Source organism: Somniosus microcephalus, chromosome 7 (genome assembly GCF_052327205.1).
Source record: "Somniosus microcephalus isolate GS21.2 chromosome 7, FLI_Smic_1.0, whole genome shotgun sequence".
Lineage (NCBI taxonomy): Eukaryota > Metazoa > Chordata > Chondrichthyes > Squaliformes > Somniosidae > Somniosus > Somniosus microcephalus.
Genome location: NC_140993.1, coordinates 203967858 through 203983999, shown reverse-complemented (window position 1 = coordinate 203983999; position 16142 = coordinate 203967858). Strand labels below are relative to the sequence as shown.

The 16142-nt window shown below is 46.2% G+C and overlaps 1 protein-coding gene across 1 annotated transcript in view; it reads left to right on the top strand.

Annotated features, from left to right (window-relative positions):
* Positions 1-337: 337 nt before the first annotated feature.
* Positions 338-16142, top strand: part of sdha (succinate dehydrogenase complex, subunit A, flavoprotein (Fp)) — a 70239-nt gene continuing 54434 nt past the window's right edge. Inside the window, exons 1-2 of the mRNA XM_085993356.1 lie at positions 338-508; positions 5987-6111. Coding sequence (XP_085849482.1) covers positions 414-508; positions 5987-6111 — 220 coding nt within the window. The 5' untranslated portion in view covers positions 338-413. The remainder of the gene's footprint in view (positions 509-5986; positions 6112-16142) is intronic.

The window sequence follows — 16142 nt, the reverse complement described above, 5'->3', positions numbered from 1 at the left end:
GTTAAAACATTTGGTTACAGTATGTGAAAATTTACATCCAGCTAGTTTGATTTTTATAAGAAACTGTGTTAAAAAATAATTCAAAAGGAGAAATGGACCTGATTAAATGCTGAAGCCACTTGAAATAAGTTTGCACACCACACTGGAGACCTTGAGCCTATATCATCCTCACAAACCTCTCCACTGTTCTGCGGAACGTTCATATCCTTAAGCTGATGGCACAATAGCTCCCCAAACCCATTTGCAGTATGTGTGGCCTTGCACAATCTAACTTGTCTGACAATTTCTCTCAGAAATTGCAGCTGTAATATGCCATTTTGCTCTTGAATAATTGGAGTTGCTGTAATGTGTCTCTACAGTCGCTGCGGTATGACACCAGCTACTTCGTTGAATACTTTGCCTTGGATCTCTTGATGGAGAACGGAGAGTGTCGAGGTGTCATCGCATTGTGTATGGAAGATGGTTCTATTCACCGGTTTAGAGCCAATAACACTGTGCTTGCTACTGGGTAAGAATGGGCATCAAACTGATTTTCTCCTTTATAGGTGCAAAGTTATTCTTAATGTGATTTGCTTTGCAAATGAACAGCAAGCGCTCTTAAATTGTGGAAAACCCGTGCTAGTCTTTCAGATGAGACGTTAAACCGAGGCCCTGTTTGCATGTTCAGGTGAATGCTAAAGATCCCACTATACTGTTTGAAGAATTGCATGGAGTTCTTCCAGTGTTCTGGCCAACAAGTGCCCCTCAGACCACAGGACCAAAACAGATTAATGGCTTATTTGTTTCCTGTTTGTGGGGACTATGCTGTGCCCATTTTGCTGTCACATTTCCCTATATAATTGTGGCAACACTTCAAAAGTAGTTTATTGGTTGTGAAGTGCTTTGGGACGTGCTGTGAACATGACAAGGTGCTATATAAAAGCAAGTTATTTTTCTTAGTGCCACCGATTCCCCAAATGGAGGGGGGGGGGGGGGGGTTTACATAGCCAGCTGCAAGCCAAATGTAAAACTACTGGAACTTGTTGAGACTGGCTGTAGTCTAGATTAGGAACACTTCCTAGTCTAGAATCCCAGTTACGTTGCAACTTGCTGCACAAAATCAGTGTTTGGGGAACCAAGCAGCGCCAGTGCCATTGTAATGTTGTGCTGCCTTCACCAATTAAAGATGATTTATCTTCTTTCGTATGGTAGTAGCAAAGCAAATCAAATGTCAATATCTAAGTCACATATCCAGGCCAAAGCTTCCCGTGTAACAGCATGGATATCTTGTAAGCTGCCTGTGAATTTCCTTTGAGGGCAGTGCTCAATGATGTGCTCCAGGGTCTGATTAGGAGCTCCACAGTCGCATGATGGGGATGCTTTAATCTTCCATCTATGGAGAAGGTGGCAGCATCTACCATGATCAGTTCCAAGGTGGTTGATGGTTGTCCACTGTTATTTTTTTCATCGTTTATAGGATGTGGTTGTCGCTGGCAAGGCCAGCATTTATTGCCCATCCCTAATTGCCCTTGAGAAGGTGGCAGTGAGCCGCCTTCTTGAACCACTGCAGTCCATGTGATGAAAGTACTCCCACAGTGCTGTTAGGTAGGGAGTTCCAGGATTTTGACCCAGTGACAATAAAGGATCGGCGATATACTTCTAAGTCAGAATGGTGTGTGACTTGTAGGGGAATTTGGAGGTGGTGGTGTTCCCATGCGCCTGCTGCCCTTGTCCTTCTAGGTGGAAGAGGTCGCGGGTTTGGGAGGTGCTGCCAAAGAAGCCTTGGTGAGTTGCTGCAGTGCACCTTGTAGATGGTACACACTGCAGCCACGGTACGCCGGTGGTGGAGGGAGTGAATGTTTAAGGTGGTGGATGAGGTGCCAATCAAAGCGGGCTGCTTTGTCCTGTATGGTGTCGAGCTTCTTGAGTGTTGTTGGAGCTGCACTCATCAAGGCAAGTGGAGAGTATTCCATCACACTCCTTACTTGTGCCTTGTAGATGGTGGAAAGGCTTTGGGCAGTCAGGAGGTGAGACACTCGCCGCAGAATACCTAGCCTCTGACCTGCTCTTGGTTTGAGAGGAAAGTTTGATCATTCAGGTTGTACTGTGGGGTCCTCTATAAGGAATCAATTCCGTATGTCAGTTCTTCCAAGCATTTCGCCTTCAGTTATCAAGGTCATCAAGGCTGAGGGGAGATTGCTGAAGTGCTTCGGTGACGGTCCAAAATGGCCATCTAGATTTGAGATGGGTTGGTGGTAGGTTGTTCAAGTCGGCCTGGATCAGCATGTCTTTGCTGGTGTAGCAGTTGTATTCTCTGGAGCCTGCAGATTCGCGGCATAGGTGTGGTAGTGAGATGTTTGCAAGCACAGGCAGCCAAGGTGTTGGTGTCGATCAAAGTGTACTGGTGATAATTCTCATAGTAGAATTCAGCTGGATTCAATGGATTTGATACGCGGACTCAATAGCCATGCCGGAGGGCAGTAGTCCGCTGTAGAGTACACCAGGGCGAGTGCTGCCGTACAGAGCGTCTGCTCCCCATGTGGATCCGGCGAGTTTCTGGATCAAATTGATCCTACTCTTATGTTTAAGAACATAACATAAGAAATAGGAGCAGGAGTAGGCCAATCGGCCCCTCGAGCCTGCTCCACCATTCAATAAGGTCATGGCTGATCTGATCCTAACCTCAAATCTTCTATCACTGTGCATCCACCCGAACCCATGTGATCTCCCGGGAGAGGCGAAAAACCAGATAAAGACCCAATGGCCAATTTGGGAGGAAAAAATCAGGGAAATTCCTCTCCGACCCATCTAGGCTATCGAAATTCTTCCAGGAGATCACGCTGTCCCTACATTTTCTACAGTACTTACCTTCTGTAAAGGCAATCTCCACCCCAGCCAGGAACAGGAATAAAACCATCTCCTGAAATCTAACACAGAATTAGAACACAGTAGGAGCAGAACCAGGCTACACGGCCCCTGGGCCCACTCCACTACCCACAGGGCCATGACCATTCCGAACCTAGACTCATGTCCAATTTCCTGCCCGCTCCCCGTAACCCTTAATTCCCTTTTACTTCTAGGAAACTATCTATTTCTGTTTTAAATTTATTTAATGATGTAGCTTCCACAGCTTTCTGGGGCAGCAAATTCCACAAACCTACCACCCTCTGAGTGAAGAAGTTTCTCCTCATCTCAGTTTTGAAAGAGCAGCCCCTTATTTTAAGATTATGCCCCCTACTTCTAGTTTCACCCATCATTGGGAACATCCTCACCGCATCCACCCGATCAAGCCCCTTCACAATCTTATATGTTTCAATAAGATCGCCTCTCATTCTTCTGAACTCCAATGAGTAGAGTCCCAATCTACTCAACCTCTCCTCATATGACCACCCCCTCATCCCCGGGATTAACCGAGTGAACCTTCTTTGTACTGACTCATTCCCAAGGTTCTGGAGATGTTGTCTATGTGACAGGGTGCGATCAAGCGTGACTCCTAAATAGGAGGGTTTTTTGGCAAGAATTCCAGGAGACCACATTGACTGTGACTTGTGTTAATTGGTACGAGCCTCTTGTGTGATATGATCTCCACCCCAGATAGGAACCGGTGGAGCATGGGCTGTCATTGTCTCCAGCTGCTACATTATCTAGCTTGGAATGTGGCAACATCTGCTGTATTTTATTGTGGTGCCAGACCCAGTCTTCATCCAGTGTTCATGTAGTCCCTCTGTTTTGAATTTTGAAAAGTGCTTCTGTGGGAGTAGCCTTTTTGGAGATGGGTGGAATTTGTAATGTGCTCCAAGAGGCCCTCTCCGTCCACCTTGAAGCGCTAGATTCCAGTATTCACCCTCTTATTGGTTGAAGCATTTCAGGCCATCAAGGCTGTCTGTGGGAAAATGGGGTCAGGGAGGGAGAGAAGATGTGGGGCTATATAGGAGAATTGCCAGAATGGTTCCGGGGATGGGGGATCTTGGCGACAAGGACAGGTTGGAGAAGCTGGATTTGTTTTCATTAGAGCAAAGGAGTTTGAGGGGTGATTTGATAGAGACAATATACACTTAATGGCACAGTTTCACAGAGGGACCTGGGAGTTAATGTGTATAGGTCCCTGAAGGTGGCAGGACATATTGAGAGAGTGGTTTACAAAGCACATGGGATCTTGGGCTTCATAAATAGAGGTATTGAGTACAAAAGTAGAGAAGTTATGCTGAACCTTTTATAAAGCGCTGGTTAGGCCACAATTGGAGTATTGCGTCCAGTTCTGGTCACCAAACTTTAGGAAGGATGTGTAGGCCCTTGAGAGGGTGCAGAGGAGATTTACCAGAATGGTTCTGGGGATGGGGAATCTTGGCTACAAGGACAGGTTGGAGAAGCTGTCGAAAGGTCATCGACCTGAAACGTTAACTCTGTTTCTCTCTTCACAGATGCTGCCTGACCTGCTGAGTGTCTACAGCATTTTCTGTTTTTATTTTGGAGAAGCTGGATTTGTTTTTATTGGAGCAAAGGAGGTTGAGGGGTGATTTGATAGAGGTGTACAAGATTATGACAGGTTTGGATAGGCTAGACGGAGAAAGGCTGTTCCCACTAGCTGATGGTACAAGGAGTAGGGGACACAGATTTAAGGTTTTGGGCAAGAGATATAGGGGGGACGTGAGAAAAAACTTTTTTACGTAGTGAGTGGTGATGACCTGGAATTCGTTGCCGACGGAAGTGGTGGAAGTGGAGACACTCAATGTTTTCAAGGGGAGACTGGATCGGCACTTGAGGGAAATAAACTTGCAGGGCTACGAGGATAGAGCGGGGGAATGGGACTGACTGGATTGCTCTACAGAGAGCCAGCACGGACTCGATGGGCTGATTAGCCTCCTTCTGTGTCGTTATGACTCTATGGGCAGGATTTTCATTGGGCCTTGGAGGCGTGTGGGGGGTTAAAATCTCAAAATCGGGGGGCACGAACCCATCCCGCCCCCAACCCCCTTCCATGCCAGTTTCAGAGGAGGCGGATACCCGACCTGTGCTGGGACCCGCCTCCCCGAAGCGGGAACGGGATTAGTGCCAATTAACTGCCTGTTAACAGGCAGTTTTTAGCCTAATCCTTATTTTTATTGCTGAAGTGTAGGATTCCCGACGGCTCCAAACCACGCCAAGTTAGCGAGGCGGGCCGTCAGGCTGAAGGACTTGGGAGGGTTCGAGATGTGATGGGTGCATGAGTGAAGAGGTAAGTGTGTTTGGTGTGTGTAAAGTGTTTAAAGAAGCTTTACTTAACTTTACAGCCTTCCTTCAGGTGTCGGGAGTCCCTCATCTCACCGGCACAGATAGCAGAATGGCCGCGAGCTGTCAAACGTTGCAGCATTCAGCTTTCTGTTCTGGAGAGATCTCTAAATCAGCCTGAGAGGAAGGAAATAACTTAGTGTACTGATTGTCAGTGTTTGACAGCTTCAAAGAGCTGTCAAACACTGATATTTCATCTGTCAAAAGTTCTTGACAGATGAAATGTCAATCTGTGACGTCATCTGTTGCCTGGTGGCCCTTAATTGGCCTGCTGAGCCCGCTGGGCGGGCTCAACAAGGTCAATCAAGTCAAAATCGCGTGGGTTGGCCACAACTCGACGGAGGTGGGACTACAACCTCAAAAATTGTAGTCCCGCCTCCTACATGCCTCCAGAGTCAAAATCCAGCCCTATGACTATATATGCTCCCCCACACTGATCCTCCCAATATCCACTGGAAAGCTGCAGGTAGGGTTGGCTAGCCTAGCCCTCCATATATATAGTTTATACAGGCTTAAAAATCCATGATAATTTAATGGTATTTCAGGCAAAAAGTATAGACTTGCATTTGAATTAAAACTGCAAATTTAAGGAGCAATAAATTGCAAATTAAGGTAGAATTTGGTCACATGATATTTACTTTTGCAAGATGATATCTAGTGTGTTTGTAGGTAAACAATATGACTAAGTAGCTTTTATATGAAGTTAAGCTGTTGGGTAAATATTTGTTCTGTTTGGCAGTGGTTATGGAAGAACGTACTCCAGCTGCACTTCAGCACATACGAGTACTGGAGATGGATGTGCCTTGGTCGCTCGAGCTGGATTATCCAGCCAGGACTTGGAGTTTGTCCAGTTCCACCCCACAGGTACGTGGATTGTGCCCAGTGTATACTTTTGACTTTTTCTGTTCATTCTTTTTAATGGAAGTCCAAAAAGATTTTGTGGCAGCAACTAGAAAGGACATAACCAGAATTGCTTTCTAAACTCGATCATGCTAGGGCACTTCATCTGCAGAACAGTTGCTTAATCAAGGCACTTTCTGTTTGAGAGGAGTTGTGTTTAATAGGTTGTTTTGGGGAGAGAGCACTCTTGACTTAACTTGTACTCTCTGAATGCCATGAAGGTGGACCTTTTATAAAGCCCCTTTAACATAGTGAAACGTCTCAAGGCACTTCACAGGAGCGTGATTGACACCAAGCCAAAGAAGGAGACATTTAGGACAAGTGACCAAAAGTTTGGACAAAGAAGTAGGTTTTAAGGGCGGCTTGCAAGTTTGTGAGAGATAGCAATGCGGAGAAGTTTAGAGAGGAATTCCAGAGCTTACGGCCTAGACGGCTGATGGCACGGCCACCAACAGGTACCTAACACTGCGTGGACCAGTGCATGAGCACACTGCTCTTTGGTGCTTGGTACCTGGCTTCAAATCCAGCCAAAACTCAGGATATCCCAAAACACTTGACAACAAACTTTTATAGTCACTGTTGTAGGAAATGTGGCAGCCAATTTGTGCACAGCAAGCTCCCACAAACAGAAATGAAATAAATGACAAGATAATCTGTTTTAGGTGTTGGTTGAGGGATAAATGTTGGCCAGGACACCGGAAAGAACTATCCTGCTCTTCTTCGAACAGCGCTGTGGGATTTTTTACATCTACTTGAGAGGGCAGACTGGGCCTCGGTTTAACATCTCACCGGAAAGATGGCATCTGTAAAAATGCAGCGCTCTCTCAGTACTGCACTGATGTGTCAGCCTAGATTATGTGCTCAAGTCTCTGGAGTGGCAATCTTCTGACTCGGAGGCGAGAGTGCTACCGCTGAACCAAGGCTGACACTTCAACAACAACAAAAACTTGTATTTATACCGTGCCTTTAACATAGTAAAACGTCCCAAGGCACTTCACAAAGCATTATCAAACAAAATTGGACACCAAGCTACATCATGAGATATTAGCTTGGTCAAAGAGGTAGGTTTTAAGGGCCAATGGTGGAGCAATTAAAATCGGGGATGCTCAAGAGGCCAGAATCTCAGAGGGTTGTAGGACTGGAGGAGGTTACAGAGATGGAGAGGGGTGAGGCCATGGAGGGATTTGAAAACAAGGATGAGAATTTAAAAATATTATAACTAATATGAGTTGTTTATAGTACAAGGTGGCTTTATTGCAGAAAATACTTTAAAGTAATTTGTGACAGCTGCTTATGTCTCTGAGGTAGCACCCTCGCCTCTGAGTCAGAAGGTTGTGTGTTCAAGTCCCACTCCAGAGACTTGAGCACAAAAATCTAGGCTGACACTCCAGTACAGTACTGAGGGAGTGCTGCACTTTGAGGTGCCGTCTTTCTGGTGAGACATAAACCTCTCTGAGATCAGAGTAAAAGATCCTATGGCACTATTTCGAAAAAGAGCAGGGGATTTATCCCCGATGTCCTGGCCAATATTTATCCCTCAATCAACATCACTATAACAGATTACCTGGTCATTATCACATTGCTGTTTGTGGGAGCTTGCTGCCACATTTGCTACGTTACAACATGACGGTAAAGCGCTTTGGGACATCCGGTGGTCGTGAAAGGGGCTATATAAATGCAAGTCTTTCCTTTCTCCTATCTATATATCGATTGATCTAATCTATCTTAGCTAGCTATTTCTCTCTCTCTCTACACCTCCCTCTCTCTACACCTCCCTCTCTCTGCACCTCCCTCTCTCTACACCTCCCTCTCTCTACACCTCCCTCTCTCTACACCTCTCTCTCGCTACACCTCTCTCTCTACACCTCTCTCTCTCTACACCTCCCTCTCTCTACACCTCCCTCTCTCTACACCTCCCTCTCTCTACACCTCCCTCTCTCTACACCTCCCTCTCTCTACACCTCCCTCTCTCTACACCTCTCTCTCTCTACACCTCCCTCTCTCTACGCCTCTCTCTCTCTACACCTCCCTCTCTCTCTACACCTCTCTCTCTACACCTCTCTCTCTCTACACCTCTCTCTCTCTACACCTCCCTCTCTCTACACCTCTCTCTCTCTACACCTCTCTCTCTCTACACCTCCCTCTCTCTACACCTCCCTCTCTCTACACCTCCCTCTCTCTACACCTCCCTCTCTCTACACCTCTCTCTCTCTCTACACCTCCCTCTCTCTACACCTCTCTCTCTCTCTACACCTCTCTCTACACCTCCCTCTCTCTACACCTCTCTCTCTACACCTCTCTCTCTACACCTCTCTCTCTACACCTCTCTCGACACCTCCCTCTCTCTCTACACCTCTCTCTCTCTACACCTCCCTCTCTCTCTACACCTCTCTCTCTCTAGACCTCCCTCTCTCTACACCTCTCTCTCTCTACACCTCTCTCTCTACACCTCTCTCTCTACACCTCTCTCTCTACACCTCTCTCTCTCTACACCTCTCTCTCTCTACACCTCCCTCTCTCTACACCTCTCTCTCTCTACACCTCTCTCTCTACACCTCTCTCTCTACACCTCTCTCTCTCTACACCTCTCTCTCTCTACACCTCTCTCTCTACACCTCTCTCTCTCTACACCTCTCTCTCTCCACCTCCCTCTCTCTACACCTCTCTCTCTCTACACCTCTCTCTCTCTACACCTCCCTCTCTCTACACCTCCCTCTCTCTACACCTCTCTCTCTCTACACCTCTCTCTCTCTACACCTCTCTCTCTCTACACCTCTCTCTACACCTCCCTCTCTCTACACCTCCCTCTCTCTACACCTCCCTCTCTCTACACCTCTCTCTCTCTACACCTCCCTCTCTCTACACCTCCCTCTCTCTACACCTCCCTCTCTCTACACCTCCCTCTCTCTACACCTCTCTCTCTCTACACCTCCCTCTCTCTACACCTCCCTCTCTCTCTACACCTCCCTCTCTCTACACCTCTCTCTCTACACCTCTCTCTCTCTACACCTCCCTCTCTACACCTCCCTCTCTCTACACCTCCCTCTCTCTACACCTCCCTCTCTCTACACCTCTCTCTCTCTACACCTCTCTCTCTACACTTCCCTCTCTCTACACCTCTCTCTCTCTCTACACCTCCCTCTCTCTACACTTCCCTCTCTCTACACTTCCCTCTCTCTACACCTCTCTCTCTCTACACTTCCCTCTCTACACCTCTCTCTCTCTACACCTCTCAATTCACAATTCAAATCGCTTTATTGGCATGATAAGTTACATCTTATGTTGCCAAAGCATCAAAATACATTTATGGTTGAGCACATAAACGCAGTTCTATTCATACAGTGTATAAACAGGTATATCCCTGAGTGTATAAATATACATTCGCATTGTTTATATATATTCTTTTCTTAGTTTACTGGTTGTCCCTCTGTTCATGGCAAGCTGTAACATAGTGTGCCGCCAGTGTTACACAGCTTCTCTCCTCTCCCAGTAGGAATGGGAGTTTTTGGTTGTCATTCAGATTTCTGAATTCAGGGCATATTTGTGAGAATTTTTGGTCGAAATTCTCCCTGATGTCCTGATATTTTCCACAGGCTGTGAGGAAGTGCATCTCTGTCTCCACCACTCCTTGACTGCAGTGAGAGCATATCCTGTCTTCTCTTGGCAGCCTGGTCTGCCTGTGTCTGCCTTTTTCGATCGCTAGGCTATGTTCGCTAAGTCTGTACCTTGTCAAGGTTCTTCTCAGTTTGTTATCCTTTACCATGGTCAGGTAATCAGCTATGTTGTATTGTCTGTTTAGGGCCAAGTAGCAATTGAGTTTGCTTTGGGTTTTTGTTGTTTCTGCCCAATATGTCAGATATTTTTCCTTTTGCTTAGCGACGATTGTGTTGGGTCGAATTCTTTGTGTTACCCTGTCACTGTCCTGGGGCTGGTTATTGTTAGTATTGTTAGTAGTTACTTCACTGAGTCCCAGGACTAGTTGACTGAGGGTATTCTTCTTTATGGTCAGCTCTTGGCATTTCAGGGCGTCGTAGTGATAGCATTGGGGGTTGCTCATTTGTAGGTGATTCCAAAATTTGGTGGCTCTTTTTTGGATAGTGATTATTAATGGATATTGGCCTAGTTCCGCCCTGCATGCATTGTTTACTGTTTTCCTTTGAGTCCGGAGGATACTTTTACAGAATTCTGCATGTAGGATCTCAATTGGGTGTTTGTCCCATTTTGCGAATTCTTGTTGAGTTAGCGGTCCCCATACCTCACTGCCATAGAGTGCAATTGGTTCAATTACTGATGTGAAAATTTTGAGCCAAATGCTAATTGGGATTTCTATTTGGATTGATTTTTTGATGGCATAGAAAGCCCTTCTTGCTTTCTCTTTCAGTTCATTCACAGCCAGTTTGAAGTTTCCCGTAGAACTGATTTTTAAGCCCAAGTATGTGTAGTTAGTGGTTTGTTCAATTTTGGTTGTTCCTACTGTGAAATTTATTTTGGGTCCCTGATGTTTGGATCTTTGCTGGAACACAAGGACTTTGGTTTTTTGGGGATTTATTGTCGGGGCCCAAGTCTGGCAGTACGACTCCAGCAGGTCCAGGTTCTGCTGTAGACCCTCCTCAATTGGTGACAGCAGAACCAGGTCGTCTGCATAGAGGAGGAATTTAACCTTGGATTCATATAGGGTGAGGCCGGGTGCTGTAGATTGTTCAAGTAGTTTTGCCAATCCATTTATGTAAATATTAAAGAGTGTCGGTGAGATTGGCGAGCCCTGCGTCACCCCCCGCCCCTGTGGGAAGTATTTTGTTTGTTTGTCTCCAATTTTAACAGCACATTTGTTGTTTGTATACATTGATTTAATTACATCATATGTTTTCCCTCCTACCCCGCTTTCGATAAGTTTCAGGAATAAACCGTCATGCCAGATGGAGTCGAAAGCCTTCTGGGAATCTATAAAGCATGCGTAGATTTTGCTTTTGTTATGGTGAACGTGTTTGTCAATTAGGGTCTGTAGGGTGAAGATATGATCGGATGTTCTATAGTTTGGCAGGAATCCAATTTGGCTTTTACTCAAGACATTGTGCTCCTCAAGGAAGTTTATAAGTCTTTTGTTTATGATGCTACAGAATACCTTCCCCAGGTTACTGCTTACACAGATGCCTCGATAGTTGTTTGGGTCGATTTTGTCCCCACTTTTGTATATGGGCGTTATGAGTCCTTTGTTCCAGATATCAGGGAAATAACCGACACTCAGAACCAAGTTGAAGAGTTTTAGGATAGCCAGTTTCATTTTGTTGTCTGTGTTTAATCATCTCGTTTAGTATGCCGTCTGTCCCGCAGGCTTTTCCTGGTCGCAGGTCCTTTGAGTTTTTCAAGAAGTTCTTTTTCTGTTATTATGGAGTCTAGCGGGTTTTGGTTATCTTTTATGGCCATTTCGAGCTTTTCCAGTTTTTTGCATATTTGGTGTTGCTCTGGCCTTAGTGTGTTTTTCTGGTATAATTTTTCAAAGTGGTTTACCCATGTGTCCCCATTTTGAATGGCCAAATCGTCGTGTTGTTTTTTGTGTAGTGTTTTCAAGTTTTCCCAGAAACAATTGGAATCAATGGATTCCTCCATGGAGCTGAGTGTATTCTTAATATATTGCTCTTTTTTGGTTCTGAGTGTGTTTCTGTATTGTGTTAGTGTCTGACAATAAGTAAGGCGTAATTCCTCGTTTTCTGGATGTCTGTGTTTTTGGTTTGATATTTTTCTAAGTTTTTTCCTCATGTTATGGCAATCTCGGTCAAACCATTTTTCATAGTTTTTTGTTTTGGGTTTGTTCTTGCGAGCTTTCAAGTTTGCATTTGTTGCCAAATTATCAAAAATATTGTTTAGTTTAATAACTGCCCGGTTTACGCCTTCTTTATTGTGAGTGTATATGTTATCCAGAAAGGTGTCCAAGAGAGCTTGAGTTGATGCATTGCTAATTGTTTTCTGGTATTTTTCCGTGTCGTTTTTGGCCCATCTGTACGATTTTTTGGTGTTGTACAGTTTACTGGGTTGTGTTTCTATGTTGTTTGTTTCTGTCTTTTTGAGAAACATAGTAATTTGACTGTGATCTGACAGTGTTGTTTGTGGTTTGACTGTGAATGCTCTGAAAGAGGATGGGTCTAAGTCTGTAATCATATAGTCTACTGTGCTGCAGCCAAGAGGTGAGCAATAGGTCGATCTTCCTAGGAGGTCTCCTATGAACCTACCATTGACAATGTACAGACCCAGGTTTCGACAGAGCTGTAGTAGCTGTTTTCCGTTGGTATTTGACTGCTTGTCGCAGTTATGCCTGTATGGAAGGGAAGGGATGTCAAAGTGGTTATTCCCGAAAACGTAATTGTTTCCCTGATTATTGGTGAAGTCTGGTTCTTCGCCCGTTCTTGAATTGAGGTCCCCACAGATCAACACGTTCCCCTGGGCCTGGTATTGGATAATTTCCCCCTCCATGTTGGAGAAGGTGTCCTCTTTAAAGTACGGGGAATCGATTGGGGGGGATATAAAGTGCGCAAATGTAAACATCTTGGGTGTTTGAGATAATCTCCCTCTCAAGTTTGAGCCACATATGGTTTTCGCCCTTTTTTATAAATTTGATGTAATTCCTAAGTTCTGTTTTAAACCAGATCAGTATGCCTCCGGAGTCTCTGCCTTGGGTTACACTTGGTAATTTATTGGAGGGGACCACCAGCTCAGTGTACCCTTGGGGACAGCCAGTGTGTCCTTTTCCTTTATACCAAGTTTCCTGTAAAATGATAATATCTAGATCTTTAGTTTCATCTATGAACTCTGGGGTCCTACTCTTCACTTCTCGCACTGAAGAGCGTAGACCTTGGATATTCCAGGTCGAAATGTATAAGGATTTCATGTTAAGTTTTATCTTTTTCTATGATAGGTTAAAGAGTGGTACGTGTTTGTCGTGTCTAAGTGTGGGGAAAAAAAAAGATCACTTCAGTTGTCTATAAAAGTTAATACAATTTGGTTACAGTTCTTTCTATTAATTAGTCCTTGATCCATAAGGCGGAAGTAGATGCTGCTGCACATCTGCTTATTGTCTCTTAATGGATTGTTTCTGTCTGAGGTATTGCGTACGTCCTGTGCATCTCTCCCTCTGTCTGGCTGGGAGCGGTCCTATTCCCCTGTGGGACAGGAGTGGTGCAGGTCTGATATTGTTGTTTTGCATGGGGATCCTCTCTGGTCTCGGTTGGTGTGTTGGTGGTCTTTGTAGTGTTCCTGATATGTACCCCGCTGATCTCTGGTGGTCGGGGGGGGGTCCTCTTGGAGTCTGGGTATGGACCCGGTTAAAAGCGACGTCCTTCAGGGCTTTAGCAAAGATCGATATTCTTTTCCTTTGGATGTGGACGTGGTCGTAAAGACATTCCTCATCGAGGGTGGGGTGTTGGGCCAGGTGTACGTTGTGGTTTGATTCGCAGTCTCTTGCTATGCTGGCATTTATCTCATGAATTGTGTTGTTGTTGAAGTCTGTTCTCGGCAATATTGTGGAAACAGTGATTCTAGTGTTTGGAAATGTACTGCTTGCCTTCCTAATCATTGCTCTGAGCGATGTTGCTACCTCTTTCTGCTGGGCCTTTAGGTCATTTGTGCCCGTGTGTATTATTATGTGTTGGGGGGAGCCTAATCTGGCTTTGGTCAGCCATCCCATGGCTCTGTTTGTTGTTGGGCACCAGATCTTTTCTACTTTACTTCTAGGGAAAAGCTTTTTCTCCCATAGAAATTTCCCATTTGAGTCTATGAGTATCGCGACGTCAGCCTTGTTTGTGTTTACTGTCTGGTGGCTTTCGCTTGGACTCATAGTGTGTGTGCTGGGCTGGGGTGTCTGGTGTGTGCATATCTCTTGTGAGCGGCTCGCTTGTGGTTCCACGGTGGTGGGGGAAGATTGCAAATCAGTATGCTGGTCGGTCTGTGTGGCACCCCTTGTATTGTGTGTCTGTTGCTTTTGTTCCGTGTGGGAGTGCAGCCGTTCCGTCCGGCTCTGTCTTGTCTTATCTCTAGCCTCTGGTTGCTGGTCTAATGGTGTTATCTCTCCTCTATGGCTCTCTTCTTTTTCCTGCAGCTCTTTCACCCGATTCCCAAGTAGATTCACCTGGTTCTCAAGTAGATTCAGCTCTCTCTTGTGTCTCTCCCTCTCCTGCTTTTGTTCGTCATTCATTTTGAGGAACTCCTCTTTAAGTTTAACCATCTCTATCTCTAATTGATTAAATTTATCTTTTGGTTGTATCTGTCTGTGTGATCCCGGGGTATGTGGCTGGTCGGCCCTGGAAGGCTCACTCACTTCCTGGCTAGGCTGGTCGGCCCTGGAAGGCTCACTCACTTCCTGGCTATGCTGCTCTTCTCTTGGTGAGCTGGGAATGGTAGGGGGACTATGTGTGGCTTCCTCCCTGATAGTTATGCTGGGGTTTGTCAGTTGTATCGTGTGGCTGTGGTTCCCCGGGGTTAGTGTCTGGTTTGAACTGTGTGGCTCGTTCACCTCCTGACCAGGCAGATTTTCTCCTGGTAAGTTGTCAATGTTGGGGGGAGTGCGGGCCACTCTGGGGCTGTTCCTTCCCCCCTTAATTAATCTATTCAGTGTCCTGAAGGTCGTTGCAAATCTGTCGAGGTTGCCTTGCACTAATATTGTTCCGGTATTGTACGCGTTGACCGTCGTGGTTGAACTGTCTCCTGGTGTGTTAATTTTCATTATGGACCCATTTGCGGTGTTTTCTAGCTTAACACTGGTATAGTGTGATTTTATTGCTGTGATCCAAGCCGCTGGCTGATGTGAGTAGAAAATGAGGTTACTTTTTGTCCCATTGTTGTAACAGTCAGCAAAAAGAGTTTCTGGTTTTTCTCTCATCTGATCATGCTTGATCGCTTTTATAGCTTTTTTTGCGGTGTTGGGGGGAATCTGGAAGCGGGGCTGTTGTGGATCTTCTGATTCGCTCATTTTTGGTAAAGTATTGTTGATCTTAGAATAAGCTTTTCTGGGGCCCCGGGTTTGGTGTTTCCCTCTCCTAGTTCGCGAACTTTCCCGGTCCCCCTCTCCGACCCCGTGGTCCCTGAGCCTCGGCTCCTGAGTTCACCCTTCTCAGGTCTGAGCCTGTGAGCCGCTGTTTCCCGGTGCCTTCGGGCTGTTCCCCTCCCCCTCAGAGGTCTCTGGGCCTCTGTCTCGGCCTGGCTCCTCGGGCCTTTCCCTGGCTTCAGTCTCCCTCCCTGGGCCCTGTACTCACAGTCTTGGATTGCTTCTGGGAGCCTTCTGGTTGCTCCCCTTCTCCTCCGAGGTCTCTGGGCCTGGCTCCTCGGGCCTTTCCCGGGCTTTCTATCCCAGCCGCCGCTCGGGCTGTGCCTCGTTCGCCGTTCGGGTGCTGGACTGCGGCCGTCGCTCGGGTGCTGGACTGCGGCCGTCGCTCGGGTGCTGGACTGCGGCCGCCGATCGGGCCGTGTCTCTTTCGCCGCTCGGGCTCCCCGAGTCACCTCGCTCCGGCTGCCGCTGCGTCTCCGTGCGGCCTCCCCGATTCGCCTCGCCTCATTTCCCGAAGCGGCCTCCCCGAGTCACCTTGCTCCGGCTGTCGCTGCGTCTCCGTGCGGCCTTCGTCGAGTCACCTCGCTTCGGATCCCGATGCGGCCGAGTCACCTCGCTTCTGCTGCTGCTGTGGCCCCGTGCGGCCGCTGTTCTTCGGTTTGTATATTTCTTCCCTTATTTCTTTTTTGCTTTGGCTTTTTTTTTTCTAATTTCCTCTGGGTTTTTTTTTCCTTTGGTGGTCTCTTTGGCGGTCTTTTCCTTCCTTACTTAATCTAGACTAAACTAAACTTAAACTTAACTAAACAAAACTAAACTAACTTAACTAGAACTAAATTTAACTTTAAAACCTTTTTAAACTTGAAATGAACCTTTTTTTCCCCACTTTAAACACTAAAAACACAAAATTCAGCAGCCCATCTTCAGCGTGTGTATTCACTCTGTCTGTCACACCCACACCTCT